The sequence below is a fragment of the Schistocerca cancellata genome, chromosome 3 (genome assembly GCF_023864275.1).
Source record: "Schistocerca cancellata isolate TAMUIC-IGC-003103 chromosome 3, iqSchCanc2.1, whole genome shotgun sequence".
Lineage (NCBI taxonomy): Eukaryota > Metazoa > Arthropoda > Insecta > Orthoptera > Acrididae > Schistocerca > Schistocerca cancellata.
In genome coordinates, this window is record NC_064628.1 from 602,752 (window position 1) to 617,492 (window position 14,741).

General features: G+C 40.6%; 1 protein-coding gene across 1 annotated transcript in view; it reads left to right on the forward strand.

Annotated features, from left to right (window-relative positions):
• LOC126176755 (solute carrier family 22 member 7-like) overlaps positions 1-14,741 on the forward strand; it is a 319,454-nt gene that overhangs the window by 39,102 nt on the left and 265,611 nt on the right. The window contains exon 3 of the mRNA XM_049923923.1: positions 12,373-12,615. Within this exon, the coding sequence (XP_049779880.1) occupies positions 12,373-12,615 (243 nt within the window). The remainder of the gene's footprint in view (positions 1-12,372; positions 12,616-14,741) is intronic.

A 14,741-nucleotide genomic window follows, 5' to 3' on the forward strand; every position in this document is an offset into this window, starting at 1 on the left:
CATATGGTCGACTAAGAACCAAAATATAACCTTAAGGAGTATCCTCACAAAGATGCGACTGGTCGAAGAATATTTAATTAATAGAAGTCAATACGCTGTATTGGGCCGTGAAAGTTTAACAGAAAGTAAAGTGGTATTAGGTGTCCATAAGGAAGCGTAAGGAAAGCATTAATACTATCTAAGGCATGTTACTTGACTTTCGGAAGCCTTTCGATACAGTTCCATACAGACATCTAACGAACAAAATACGAGTGTGCGGAATGTCACGGTAGCGCCACCTATCACGAATAGACAACAATGGTTGATTAAAATGTGCATACTTTTGGCGTGTAATCTGAATCTTTTTGTCATCAGTCTGCTGACTGGTCTGATGGGGCCCACCATTAATTCCTCTTCTTAGCCAACTTCTTCATCTCAGAGTAGCAGCTGCAAGCTACGGCCTCCATTATTTAATGGATGTATTCCAATCTCTGGCTTCCTCTACTACAGCTCCCTCTGCCAATATGGAAATCACTACCTGATGTCTTAACAGATGTCCTATCATCCTGTCTCTTTTCCTTCTCAGTGTTTTCCACATATTCCTTTCCTCTCCAATTCTGCACAGAACGTCTTCATTACTTTGTAACCTCCCCACAAAAAAATCAAAGACAATGATAACGCGACCCAAGTGTAACCTCCCCACAGAATAATTAATAATTAAATAAAAATGTGAGCCAAGTGTAACCTCCCAATACAATTATTAAATTAAATGAATTTTTAAATATTGTAACCTCTGAACAAAATTGGCTCCGACTTTTAGTCTCTATGCAAAGAATGTATTCACACATAATATTCCCACAAAATTCTTTTTCATTTAATGTCAAGTTCGAAATTGAAAAATTCCTAAACACCAAAATAATAAAAAAAGTTCTGCAACCTGATAAATTTTATGAGGACAGCAGCGCTGACCTTCGGCCCTGTCTTCTGAATAAAAAAAGCAAAAATTCTTACCTCAATAAAACTGTAATTATATCCGCTCTTAATTACTCATTTTTCGACACAGCTTCGTGCAATGCTGGCATATATATATTTTTTTTATTTTTGGATGCAATGATAATGCATTGGAAAGTCTTTAAATTGAAATGAATGCTTTTCTTTAAAAGAGTTGTTTTATATTATAAAAATTATTATTGGGGCATTTCTTTGAACAAATTAAATTATTAAATATGCGCAAGGCTGCTTCTTTACCTTCTACGACTCCCGCCGACTAGCACAGACTAACACGGACTGACGACTACAACTCACTCGCTACTACTACTGTCGACTCGCGCGGTCAAGCGCAGACTAGCAACAACTAACGATAAACTACTCTCTGGTCAGAGATTCTGTCATGCCTCGCCCATCGCCGGCAATGTGTACGTCTTTCAACTTATCTTATCAGTCCACCTAATTTTCAACATTCGTCCATAGCACCACATCTGAAATGCTTCGATTCTCTTCTGTTCCTTGTTCCACTACGATACAATGCTGTACTCCAGACGTACATACTCGCAAATTTCTTTCTCAAATTAAGGCCTATGTTTGATACTAGTAGTCTTTTCTTGCTCAGGAATCTCCTTTTTGCCAGTGCTAGTCTGTTTCTGATGTTCTCCTTGCTCCGTCCGTCATTGGTTATTTTGCTGCCTAGGTAGTTTAATTCCTTAACTTCATCTACTCGATGATCATCAATCCTGATGTTAAGTTTCTAGTTGTTCTCATTTCTGCTACTTCTCATTACTTTCGTCTTTCTTCAGTTTACTCTCAATCCATATCCAGCACTCATTGAATTCAAATGATCATATAATTCTTCTTTACTCTCACTGAGGATAGCAATGTCATCATAGAAATCCTTTCACGTTCAATTTTAATTCCACTCCTGGACCTTCCTTTTATTTTCATCATTGTTTCTTCGATGTACAGGTTGAACAGTAGGGGCGAAAGACTACATCCCTGTCTTACCCCTTTTTAATACCAGCATTTAGGTCTTGGCCGTCCACTCGTGTTAGCGCTTGAGCATTGCCCATATTGTATATTACCCACCTCTCCCTACAGCTTACCCCTATTTTCCTCAGAATTTCGAACGTTTTGCGCCATTTTACATTACTGAACGTTTTTTCTAGATCAACAAATCCGAAGAACGTGTCTTGATTATTCTTTAGTCTTACTTCCATTATCAACCGCAACGTCAGAATTGGCTCTCTGGTTTCTTTAGCTTCCCTTAAGTCAAACTGATCGTCATGCAACACATCTTCAGCTTTCCTTTCCATTCTTTTGTATATTATTCTTGTCAGTAACTTGGGTTCATGAGATGTTGAGCTGATTGTACGATAATTCTCGCACTTCTCAGCTCGTGCAGTTTTCGTAGTAGTATGGATGGTATTTTTCCGAAAGTCAGGTGGTACGTCGCCAGACTCATACATTCTACACACCAACGTGAATAGTCGTTTTGTTGCCACTTTCGGCGAAGATTTTAGAAATTCTGATGGAATGTTATCTATCCCTTCTGCCTTATTTGATCTTAAGTCCTCCAAACATCTCTTAATTTCTGATTCTAATATTGGATCCCCTACCTCTTCTAAATGGGCTCCTGTTTCTTCTTCTATCAGATCAGACAAATCTTCGCTCTCACAGAGGCCTTCAATGTACTCTTTCCACCTATCCGCGCTTTCCTCTGCATTTAACCGTGGAATTCCCGTTGCACTCTTAATGTTACCACCCTTGTTTTTAATTTCACCAAAGGTTGTTTTGACTTTCCTGCGCTGAGTCAGTCCTTCCGACAATCATTTCTTTTTCGATTTCTTCACATTTTTCATGCATCCATTTCGTTTTCACTTCCCTGCACTTCCTATTTATTTCATTCCTCAGCGACTTGTATTTCTGTATTCTTGAATTTCCCTTAACATTTTTGTACTTCCTTCTTTCACCGATCAACTGAAGTATTTCTTCTGTTACCCATGGTTTCTTTGCATTACCTTTTTTGTACCTAGGTTTTTTTTCTTTTCAGCTCCTGTGATTGCCAATTTTAGAGATGTCCATTCCTCTTCAACTGTACTGCCTGCTGAGCTATTCCTTATTGTTGTATATATCGCCTTAAAGAACTTCAAGGGTATCTCGTCATTCCTTAGTACTTCCGTATCCCACTTCTTTGCGTGTTGATTCTTCGTGACTAGTCTCATAAACTTCAGGCTACTCTTCATCACTACTACATCGTGATCTGAGTGTATATCTGCTCCTGAGGAAGCCTTACAATCCAGTATCCGATTTCGGAATCTCTGTCTGACCACGATGTAATCTAACTGAAATCTTCCCGTATAACCCAGCCTTTCCCAAGTATATCTCCACCTCTCGTGATTCTTCAACAGAGTATTCGCTATTAGTAGCAGACATTTATGACAGAACTCAATAAGTCTTTCTCCTCTCATTCCTTGTCCAAAACCCATATTCTCCTGTAACCTTTTCTTCTACTCTTTTCCCTACAACTCCATTCCAGTCCCCCATGACTATTAGATTTTCATCTCCCTTTCCGCACTGTATTATCCTTTCAATATCCACATATACTTTCTACATCTCTTCACCTTCAACTTGCGACGTCGGTATGTATACTTGAACTACGGCTGTTAGTGTTGGTTTACTGTCGATTCTGATAAGAACAACCCTCTCACTGAACTGTTCACAGTAAAACGCTCTCTGCCCTACCTTCCTATTCATAACGAAACCTATTCCCGTTAAACCATTTTCTGCTGCTACATATTACCCTATACTCATCTGATAACGTCAGAAGTCCATGAGGCTTTTCGTGAATGATGCTGTTGTGTACAGGAAGGACACAACGTTAGAAAACTGGAGCGAAATGCAGGAAAACCTCTAGAGGATCAACGTTTGGTGAAGAGATTGGTGGTTTCCCATGAAAATAAATAAATATAACGTATTGTGCTTAAATAGGTAGAAAGGTACATTACTGTATTATTACACGGTTGCAGAATAATCACTGGAAGCAGTTATGTCAATAAAATATCAAGGAGTAAGCGTACGGAGCGATTTAAAGCGGAGCGACAATACAAAACTAATCGCAGATAAGGGAAACTACAGCCAGATTCATTGAAAAGGAACCTAGGAAGTACAGCCACCCTCTAAACAGATAACTTACAAAACCCTCGTTCCACCAATATTTGAATATTGCTCATAAGTCTGCAACCTGCACCAGATATGATGGATACAAAAAACAGAGTAGATCCAAAGGAGAGCATGCAACTCCGGAAGTGCATATCTTCCTATTTCCATCTATTGTACTATAATTTTTTTCCTTATTTAGCTCCTGAAGATATGAAATTTCGGTGTCTTTATATATTGTAATTGTTTTACAATTTGTATATATATATATATATATATGCATTTATGCCGATGTATAATTGGTTTGTTTTGCAAATATTATTTGTATTTTTGCGCTGGGTCTTGCCTAAGGAAAACTATGCTATCGAACGATAACATCGATAGGTCGTGTAGAGAACCAAAGTGTGTAGGATCTTTGGTAGTGTTAACTCTGCCGCGTGGAGCGCAGGCAGAGCATAGTCTGGCTGGAGTAGGGCGGTGGAGCAGATGTGTTGTGTGACGCTCCCGCGAGCTGCCGCGCTTTCGGGGTTGGGCAGCATGTAATTGTGCTCGACTTGCTATGATAGTTTCTGACACGGTGCCGCGGATGGGAAACATTAGCAGGCACACATCATGAGCCCGTTTCGCATGGTGGCCGTGTCGAGAACAAGGCGCGCCAACATCCAGCTTCTGCAACAGCTACGGCTGACAATAAGTGATTGTCGCCACCTCCTCGACCGACGACTTCAAATCTTCAATCAACCAACAAGAAAGACTGAAAGCACGTAAAGTTGTAGAACTGTATGACAGACCTCAGCTTTTCAAACTATTCCATTAGCATCACTAAAATACAGCAACTTAGCATGAACCTTTGTTGCTCATTGTCCCAATTGCATTACCAAGCAGGGTCCCTTCCTTTTCCGAAATGAACTCGAGTCTCGTTGAAATTCAAACGCCAGTATTAAAGTAATACCATTCGATTACACTGCTTTAATTTCAAAGTCCAGTTAAGGTTATTAGATTACACAAGCACAAATTAAGAGTGCGAGTTTTGTTACCATATTTTAGCTTACCTGTAACCGCAGCTCAGCTTGGTACGTACTAAATTTTACTGTTGTTAATTGTTCAGAATCATTTAATTCAAGTTCAAAATTAAATCTCTTATTTTTAAATTGCGTAGATTCAAGTAGCTTTTGAAATGATTGTTGAGGTAGCCCAAGACTAACCTTATATTATTGAATTTCGTAGTGCTTCAGAAAGAATGCTCACTATTAACTTCAGTCACTAAATTAACTTTAGATTTTCCGGTTTTATTAATTCTTTTGCTAAATTAAGTCAGAGTGTAGCGAAATTTATTACTTCTGACAAACTATCAGTTTTTACACAACACGTGTCAACCTTCAGTTGCCACTCTTTTAGTGCTAATTATATGTGCAATAACCTTTCTTTTTCAGTTATTATAGTAGTTGTCCGTAGGACTGGCGACTGTAATTTTCCCCATATCTCAAATATCTAATTAACTCCAGTTAATTGTTAATGTAATGACTACACATTTACTTTCTTTATTAACTTCACTCCTTTTCAAAATTAATTTCCACCAGTTTCACTTGCATTTTTCCTTTCATTTAGATGTAACCCTTTCCTCCCTCTTTACCGACAGATTAACTTCGGCGACGACTGCTTTTTCCAAATGTCCATTAGGTACACGCGGTTTAATTTTGATTGTCATTAAGGTCGATAAGTAGGGGGAGGTTACAAGCAGCACATTTCATTATAAATTCAGTAATGCAAAAGCATCATGGAGATGCTAAGCCAATTCCAGCAGCAGCTTTGACTAATAGAATTAGTGCTGAAAGTTGCGTTAGAATTAGTAGAGGGTCGGGTAAATGTGCAACCTCCTAGGTTTTAGGCTCAATAATGTGCCTTAGAGGTGGTTACACAGTGCTTCGTTTGCGTCCCTTTGGCCAACTTGGCTGTAGAGTCCTTAGATTTTACTGACTTATCTAGAAGGTGATGGTAATTACAGAATACGGCAACATCTGCAAATAAAATTAGTAATGTAGGTAGTTAAGTAACTGGAGATGACAATAGTTATTGAAATTGAACACAGTTTATTTTAACAAATCAAGTAGAATTCATTTGCAAATGGCGGTCTTACAGTAGAAGAAATAAGACAGAAAGAGTTTTAACAAGAACAGTCCGTCAGTAAGAGTCACGTATGTGTGCAGTGAAGCTAGCAGCGCATCTTATTTGAACACAGAGAACTACCATACCAAGGAAACATTACACTTGGGCGCTCAGTTTCGAAGTCCGGAAGCGTCATAACTTCAGAAAAATCGGAAATAAAGGCCCTCACTTAATTCTGCACTCATAGAAAATCGGTAATAAAACGGTCAAACAATATCTATTCAATTTCTCTTTAGCGCCGCTAGGTAGCAACCAACTGCTTTAAAAAGAGTTTTGTTCACAGCAGCACATCGCGACTCTGCAAAATATAATGGTTCAGGTCGCTTCAGTGTCTTGACACCTATGTAGAGTTTTCGCAGTCTGACTACACGCATCACCCGTCAATGATGAATTAACTTAAGAGTTCAACACATGGCATAAAACTTGGTCTTTCACACACGGAGCGGCCGATACGTCGCACAAAAGCTGTCTCCAGCACTGCCTATCCCGAACTCATTATGCAGGCTGGGACCACAGCTGAGGCACAAAAGACCCCGCACCACTGACGCGACTCCATTACAGAGTGTGCTGACGTCACACTTCTCTGTTCCTTACAACGAAAATTGCTTTTATGGCGATCATTCAAATATGGAAAATAAAACATGTGGTTGTTTTCCGCCTTGTTACTGCCAAGTTCATATTGAAACCTTTTGCAACACTGGTTTACACAATGAAAACATGTGTTTCAAATTAACATAAAAGTTACGGGGACAGTTATTCCAAAACGCCCTAATCATTATAGGCTATTCTTTCTGTAATTGTTCATGGCAGTTTGCGAGTACACTGCTGTCACATTCTGACATCAACCTGATGCGTGTGCAGCCCGCATCTCTGTAATATGAGAAATAAGAAACCTCCAAGTTTTAATACATCAACAAGTCTCGACTTGTCTGGGACCTTAATGTAAGGAGATTCACACAACTCAGCCCAGCCCAGCCCCCTTACATAATCATGTTGTCACTTCCGATTATACCATTTAGATTCAGAACAAGTCTTGACTCATCTCAGACCTTGCTGACTAAGAATACCTACACGTATAGCAAAGGGGGCCAGAGGGGGACGAAGGGGTGGAGTAGAGGGGCAGCGAGTTTAAAGACCCATATCCCTCCGGTTCCTGGAATCACGGTTGTTGTTGTTGTGGTCTTCAGTCCTGAGACTGGTTTGACGCAGCTCTCCATGCTACTCTATCCTGTGCAAGCTTCTTCATCTCCCAGTACCTTCTGCAGCCTACATCCTTCTGTATCTGCTGAGTGTATTCATCTCTTGGTCTCCATCTACGATTTTTACCCTCCACGCTGCCCTCCAGTACTAAACTGGTGATCCCTTGATGCCTCAGAACATGTCCTACCAACCGATCCCTTCTTCTAGTCAAGTTGTGCCACAAACTCCTCTTCTCCCCAATTCTATTCATTACCTCCTCATTAGTTATGTGATCTACCCATCTAATCTTCAGCATTCTTCTGTAGCACCACTTTCGAAAGTTTCTATTCTCTTCTTGTCTAAACTATTTATCGTCCTTGTTTCACTTCCATATATGGCTACACTCCATACAAATACATTGAGAAACGACTTCCTGACACTTACATCAATACTCGATGTCTACATTTTAAATCCTCTCTACTTTGACCATCAACAGTTATTTTGCTCCCCAAATAGCAAAACTCCTTTAAGTGTCTCATTCCCTAATCTAATTCCCTCAGCATCACCCGACTTAATTCGACTACATTCCATTATCCTCATTTTGCTTTTATTGATGTTCATCTTATACCCTCCTTTCAAGACACTGTCCATTCCGTTCAACTGCTCTTCAAAGTCCTTTGCTGTCTCTGACAGAAGTACAATGTCACCGGCGAACCTCAAAATTTTTATTTCTTCTCCATGGATTTTAATACCTACCCCGAACTTTTCTATTGTTTCCTTTACTGCTTGCTCAATATACAAATTGAATAGCATCGGGGAGAGGCTACAACCCTGTCTCACTCCCTTCCAAACCACTGCTTCCCTTTCATACCTCTCGACTCTTATAATTGCCATCTGCTTTCTGTACAAATTGTAAATAGCCTTTCTCTCCCTGTATTTTACCCCTGCCACCTTCAGAATTTTAAAGAGAGTATTCCAGTCAACATTGTCAAAAGCTTTCTCTAAGTCTACAGATGCTAGAAACGTAGGTTTGCCTTTCCTTAATCTTTCTTCTAAGATAAGCCGTAAGGTCAGTATTGCCTCACGTGTTCCAACATTTCTACGAAATCCAAACTGATCTTCCCCGAGGTCGGCTTCTACCAGTTTTTCCATTCGTCTCTAAAGAATTCATGTTAGTATTTTGCAGCCGTGACTTATTAAACTGATAGTTCGGTAATTTTCACATCTGTCAACACCTGCTTTCTTTGGGATTGGAATTATTATATTCTTATTGAAGTCTGAGAGTATTTCGCCTGTCTCATAGATCTTGCTCACCAGATGGTAGAGTTTTGTCAGGACTGGCTCTCCCAAGGCTGTCAGTAGTTCTAATGGAATGTTGTCTACTCCCGGAGCTTTGTTGCGACTAAGGTCTTTCAGTGCTCTGTCAAACTCTTCACGCAGTATGATATCTCCCATTTCATCTTCATCTACATCCTCTTCCATTTCCATAATATTGTCCTCAAGAACATCGCCCTTGTATGGACCCTCTATGTACTCCTTCCACCTTTCTGCTTTCCCTTCTTTGCTTAGAACTGGGTTTCCATCTGAGCTCTTGATATTCATACAAGTGGCTCTCTTTTCTCCAAAGGTCTCTTTAATTTTCCTGTAGGCAGTATCTATCTTACCCCTAGTGAGATAACTCTCTACATCCTTACATTTGACCTCTAGCCATCCCTGCTTAGCCATTTTGCACTTCCTATCGATCTCATTTTTTAGATGTTTGTATTCCTTTTTGCCTGCTTCATTTACTGCATTTTTATATTTTCTCCTTTCATCAATTAAATTCAATATTTCTTCTGTTATCCAAGGATTTCTACTAGCCCTCGTCTTTTTACCTACTTGCTCCTCTGCTGCCTTCACCACTTCATCCCTCAAAGCTACCCATTCTTCTTTTACTGTATTTCTTTCCGCCATCCCTGTCAATTGTTCCCTTATGCTCTCCCTGAAACACTGTACAACCTCTGGTTCTTTCAGTTTATCCAGGTCCCATTTCCTTAAATTCCCACCTTTTTGCAGTTTCTTCAGATTTAATCTACAATTCATAACCAATAGATTGTGGTCAGAGTCCACATCTGTCCCTGGAAATGTCTTACAATTTAAAACCTGGTTCCTAAATCTCTTTCTTACCATTATATAATCTATCTGAAACCTTCTAATATCTCCAGGGTTCTTCCATGTATACGACCTTCTATCATGATTCTTGAACCAAGTGTTAGCTATGATTAAGTTATGCTCTGAGTAAAATTCTACCAGGCGGCTTCCTCATTCATTTCTTAGCGGCAGTCCATATTCACCTACTACGTTTCCTTCTCTTCCTTTTCCTACACTCGAATTCCAGTCACCCATGACTATTAAATTTTCATCTCCCTTCACTACCTGAATAATTTCTTATATCTCATCATACGTTTCATCAATTTCTTCATCATCTGCAGAGCTAATTGGCATATAAACTTGTACTACTGTAGTAGGCATGGGCTTCGTGTCTATCTTGGCCCCAATAATGCGTTCACTATGCTGTTTGTAGTAGCTTACCCGCACTCCTATTTTTTTTATTCATTATTAAACCTACTCCTGCATTACCCCTATTTGATTTTGTATTTATAACCCTGTATTCACCTGACCAAAAGTCTTGTTTCTCCTGCCATCGAACTTCACTAATTCCCACTATATCTAACTTTAACCTATCCATTTCCCTTTTTAAATTTTCTAATCTACCTGCCCGAATAAGGGATCTGACATTCCACGCTCCGATCTGTAGAACGCCACAACGACGTCCTCCTGAGTAGTCCCCGCCCGGAGATCTGAATGGGGGACTATTTTACCTCCGGTATATTTTACCCAAGAGGACGCCATCATCATTTAATCATACAGTAAAGCTGCATGCCCTCGGTAAAAATTACAGCTGTAGTTTCCCCATGTTTTCAGCCGTTCGCAGTACCACAACACCAAGACCGTTTTGGTTAGTTTTACAGGGCCAGATCAGTCAATCATCCAGACTGTTGCCCCTGCAACTAATGAAAAGGCTGCTGCCACTCTTCAGGAACCACACGTTTGTCTGGCCTCTCAACAGATACCCCTCCGTTGTGGTTGCACCTACGGTATGGCTATCTGTATCGCTGAGGCACGCAAGCCTCCCCACCAACGGCAAGGTCCATGGTTCATGGAGGGGGGGGGGGGGCGGAATCACGGTATGCAGAGGTATTAGATGTCAACAACAGGACTGATTGTTGAAGGGGGCCTGAATGCTCGCCAGTTTGTACCATAAATAGTAAATCATGTTGTCACAGTATGAGAGAAGGAAAATTGCTACTCAGCATGTAGCGGAGATTCTGAGTCGCGATAGGCACAATAAAAAGATTCACACAATCATAGCTTTCGGCCATTAAGGCCTTTATCAGCAGTAGACACATACACACACGTACACACACTCGCGCAAGCGCAACTTGCACACACGTCTGCAGTTTCAGAGAGCTGAAACTAAACTTGGCCCTGTAGTTTCAGCTCTCTGAGACTGCAGACGTGTGTGCAAGTTGCGCTTGCGTGAGTGTGTGTGTGTGCGTGTGTGTATGTGTATCTACTGCTGACAAAGGCCTTAATGGCCGAAAGCTATGACTGTATAAATCATTTTATTGTGCCTATCGTGACTCAGCATCTCCTCTATATGGTGAGTAGCAACTTTCCTTCTCTCGTATTGTTACATTCCATCCTGGATTTTCCACTGTCTGAAATCATGTTGTCATAATTTTAATGATCAGGGTCCCAATGATTCAGGACAATGCGAGACCCCACACTGCAGTTCCCACCATAAACACTTTGAGAAATGTTCGAATCTCTGAATGGTTTAACCAGTCCTCTGATTTGTCAGCTACAGGGAACGTCTCAAACACGACGGGATGACGTATACTTCCTACGGGCCTCTAGCCAGCAACTTTTGTGGCTGACCCACCATATGTTTCAGGCATGGCAAGAGGTTCCCCAAGGCCACATTAGAAGGCTGTTTGCTTCCACAACACGATAAACACAAATGTGTCTTGGGTCCAACGGGTGTCACACCTCATACTGATGTTGATGATTTACACCATTTCCAGAAAGAATAAAAGTTTAATCATTTAACAACTCGTCATATGATGAACATCTCCACAGTCTCATATACATCGGAATGGTGCTTCATCATGTAACATTTCCCTTCTAGGTCAGTATATGAAATACTTTTGTTTTCTCCGGTAATGCCTATTGGAACTTTTCTCAGACATCTGTCAGCATACTGAGTGATAAATTTCATGTCGTCCAGTAGATACCTACATCGGTGCAGAAGAAACGATGCTGCTCCCACTGCTAAGGAACTATTCGTCGTGGCGTGTTCGTCCATTATTATATTACGGCTTCTGGTTAGGTGCTTGCGCTGCAACAAATTTGAACTTGCTCCATCAACTCAATCACAATGGAAAGGCCATTTACTACAGGCGTGTTCTTAAGCTCCCCTGAAAAATATCGTGTACGAGGGCTGAAAGAAAAAAAAAGAATCAAGGCTAATATTAAGACTTTGTGTACTTAGAAAATACGTTCAGTTGCTTGTGGCTACCCAAGCTAGTAGCCATCTCCGCCCACATGCATTGACATTTTCGCATGTGCCACTGTTGAAAACATTTGTACATTTCACTGCGTATAGAGACAATTCAAAGTCACAGAACAGTCGCGTGTTAATATGACATGTCAAAAAGTTCTTCAGTAATATCAAGAATCTCTCTACTTGTCTGGATGTAATTATTTCGGACATTTAGTTTTCCACTGTTTTCGCGTCACATGAGTATGCAGTGTGCTCCTCTTTTATGCCCTACCGCTACTTCCTGCTTGTTACAGGGAAGGAGCCTCGTTCAGCAAGTGCCTGATGTACAACCAGAGCGATGTGACGGACTTGGGCGGCAGCAGGGAACCTGTAAAGTGCCAGCACGGCTGGGAGTACGACGACACGTGGTTCTCCCTGACGGTGACGTCACAGATGAACTGGGTCTGCGACAACCAGCAGGCCGTCAATGACGTCTTGTTCTACTCACAGATTATTGGAGTGGCCCTGGGGTTACTGTTTGGCTACATAGGCGACATGTGCGTAGCTATTTTTTTATTGCTGGTTTCACCCATCATGAATCACTTAATAATTTTGATTAATTCACGTAAAGACAAACTGATTATTTTTAGTAAATAAGAAGTTGAGCTATTTTTAGAAGTTTTGATTGGTTTTTCAATAACGACAAATACGTGGTACATTCTTCACAATTCGCTACCGTTTCAATCACTATAATAAGAGTACATTATCATTATCGTCGACGTGTTCCTATATGTCACACGCACTACATTGCATTTCCGCATTGTGTCTTTTTCTGCTGGCACTTTGAAGTCAGTTACTTGTTAATGCACCATGGATTTTTTTCAGTAGTACTAGACATTTATGTTAATAAATAGAGAAAAGCAAAAGATAATCTTATTCGTACATAGAAACCAAAGCTACTTAAGGGTTTAGTTGCATAAGGATTTTAAGCGCTTGTTTGTGTGCACACACACACACACACACACACACACACACACAGCTATCGTTCACACTTTTCTATAATAAATACTAAGTTGAGCTCAAGAAGCTGAAAGCAGATTATTACACATCATTGACCTAAGATTTAAGATACGTCAGTACCATGTATTGCATTGTGACAGTATGTTATAGAATCAATGTTTTACTATTAATTTACAGGACATACATACAGGCACTTCGGTTGCACAAAATTTTGTCAACTGACCATGGTTTCGATTGCAGTAGGGCAATCTCCATCAGAATAGAAAGTTACATGGAATACATGTAATCACACCATGGTTTAAAACGTCTGAGCAAAAGTGCTCTCGCCAAACAGAAACCATGGTGTGATTGCATGTATTCCATGTAACTTTTTTTTCTGATGAAAAATCGAAATCGTGGTCACTTGACAAAATTTTGTGCAACTGTAGTGGGTGTATATACGTCCTGTAATTAAGTAGCTTATAGTTGCTGGATCACAGCCAATCAAATGTTTTGCTATTAGTTTTTTCTACCAATCCATACTCTGTTCTATAAGGAAATATAATATATAGGCTAATTATGTAAGATGTATTTGTAAATACATGGTTTTAGTAGTCCTATTATTTGCCTTGGGCTGTTTATAACACATATTTATTCCCAGGTTGAAAGGGTTATTTTGAGTTTTCGATTCATTTTTCCCTGCTATATGTAAATAAAGTTTGTTTGTGTTCTGTAATCATAACCAGAAGTTTAGGGCAGTACCAACTGACGATTTCTTAATGTGGATAAAAATTTGTTTGACGTGCTCCATTATGTTCTTAGAAACTAAATCCTTAAAAAGATTTTTATTGTATAACCAGCTACTGTTTTTGCTTTTACTCTGATGTCCCTTGGATTGATGGAGTTTAAGAGACCGAACTACGAGGTTATCAGTCGCTCCATCGTATGTGTGTCAAGCTGGATGGTTCCTCAGAGAGGAAGGACACAGAAGACAAATCCTGATGAACCCATTCTAACTGAGAATCAATAAAATTTAGAGATACAAGCAAGTAGAAGTGAGTGAAGTGTAGGTAGGAGAAAGTGGGTGTATATGCTCCACCCAGACAGCAGTTGGAGGCCCCCAAAGCATGTTGTGTAGTGGGAGATGCACCCTCTGCATGCGACTGACTTTTACTCTCACTCTATTATCACAAAAGAATCTAGCAACACAGACAAGTTTATAAAACCTCAGGAAAGGCAACAGCGACGACGAGATAGTAAACCAACGACATACGAGTAAAAGAGTAAGAACTTGAAATGTGCGAAGGCCAAAAGCCAGGCTGGGCCACCGATCAAGGGCAGCCCCATACCCCCTGGGTCCGAGCAGGCTACGGGGAATCCCTCCAACCCCTCAAGAGACTGCCGAGGCCGTTATGCCCTCCCTCACAGAGGCTAGTAGAAACCACCTTCACTGCTAAAATTTAAAACCAGATCAGCGACTCTGACGCCATCCGCTAGCACCAGAGGCAGCGTATCTACAAGTTTAGGGTTTCACTGTGTCTGTGTGTGGGGGGTGGAGGGGGGGGGAGGTCAGATTAGGGCATTCCAGTAGGATGTAGGCACTCAGCACCCATCAGATTGGCACCACACTGACAGTGGGGTGGATCCTCACGCCGTAGGCCGTGGCCTTGGGTCAGCCAAGAGT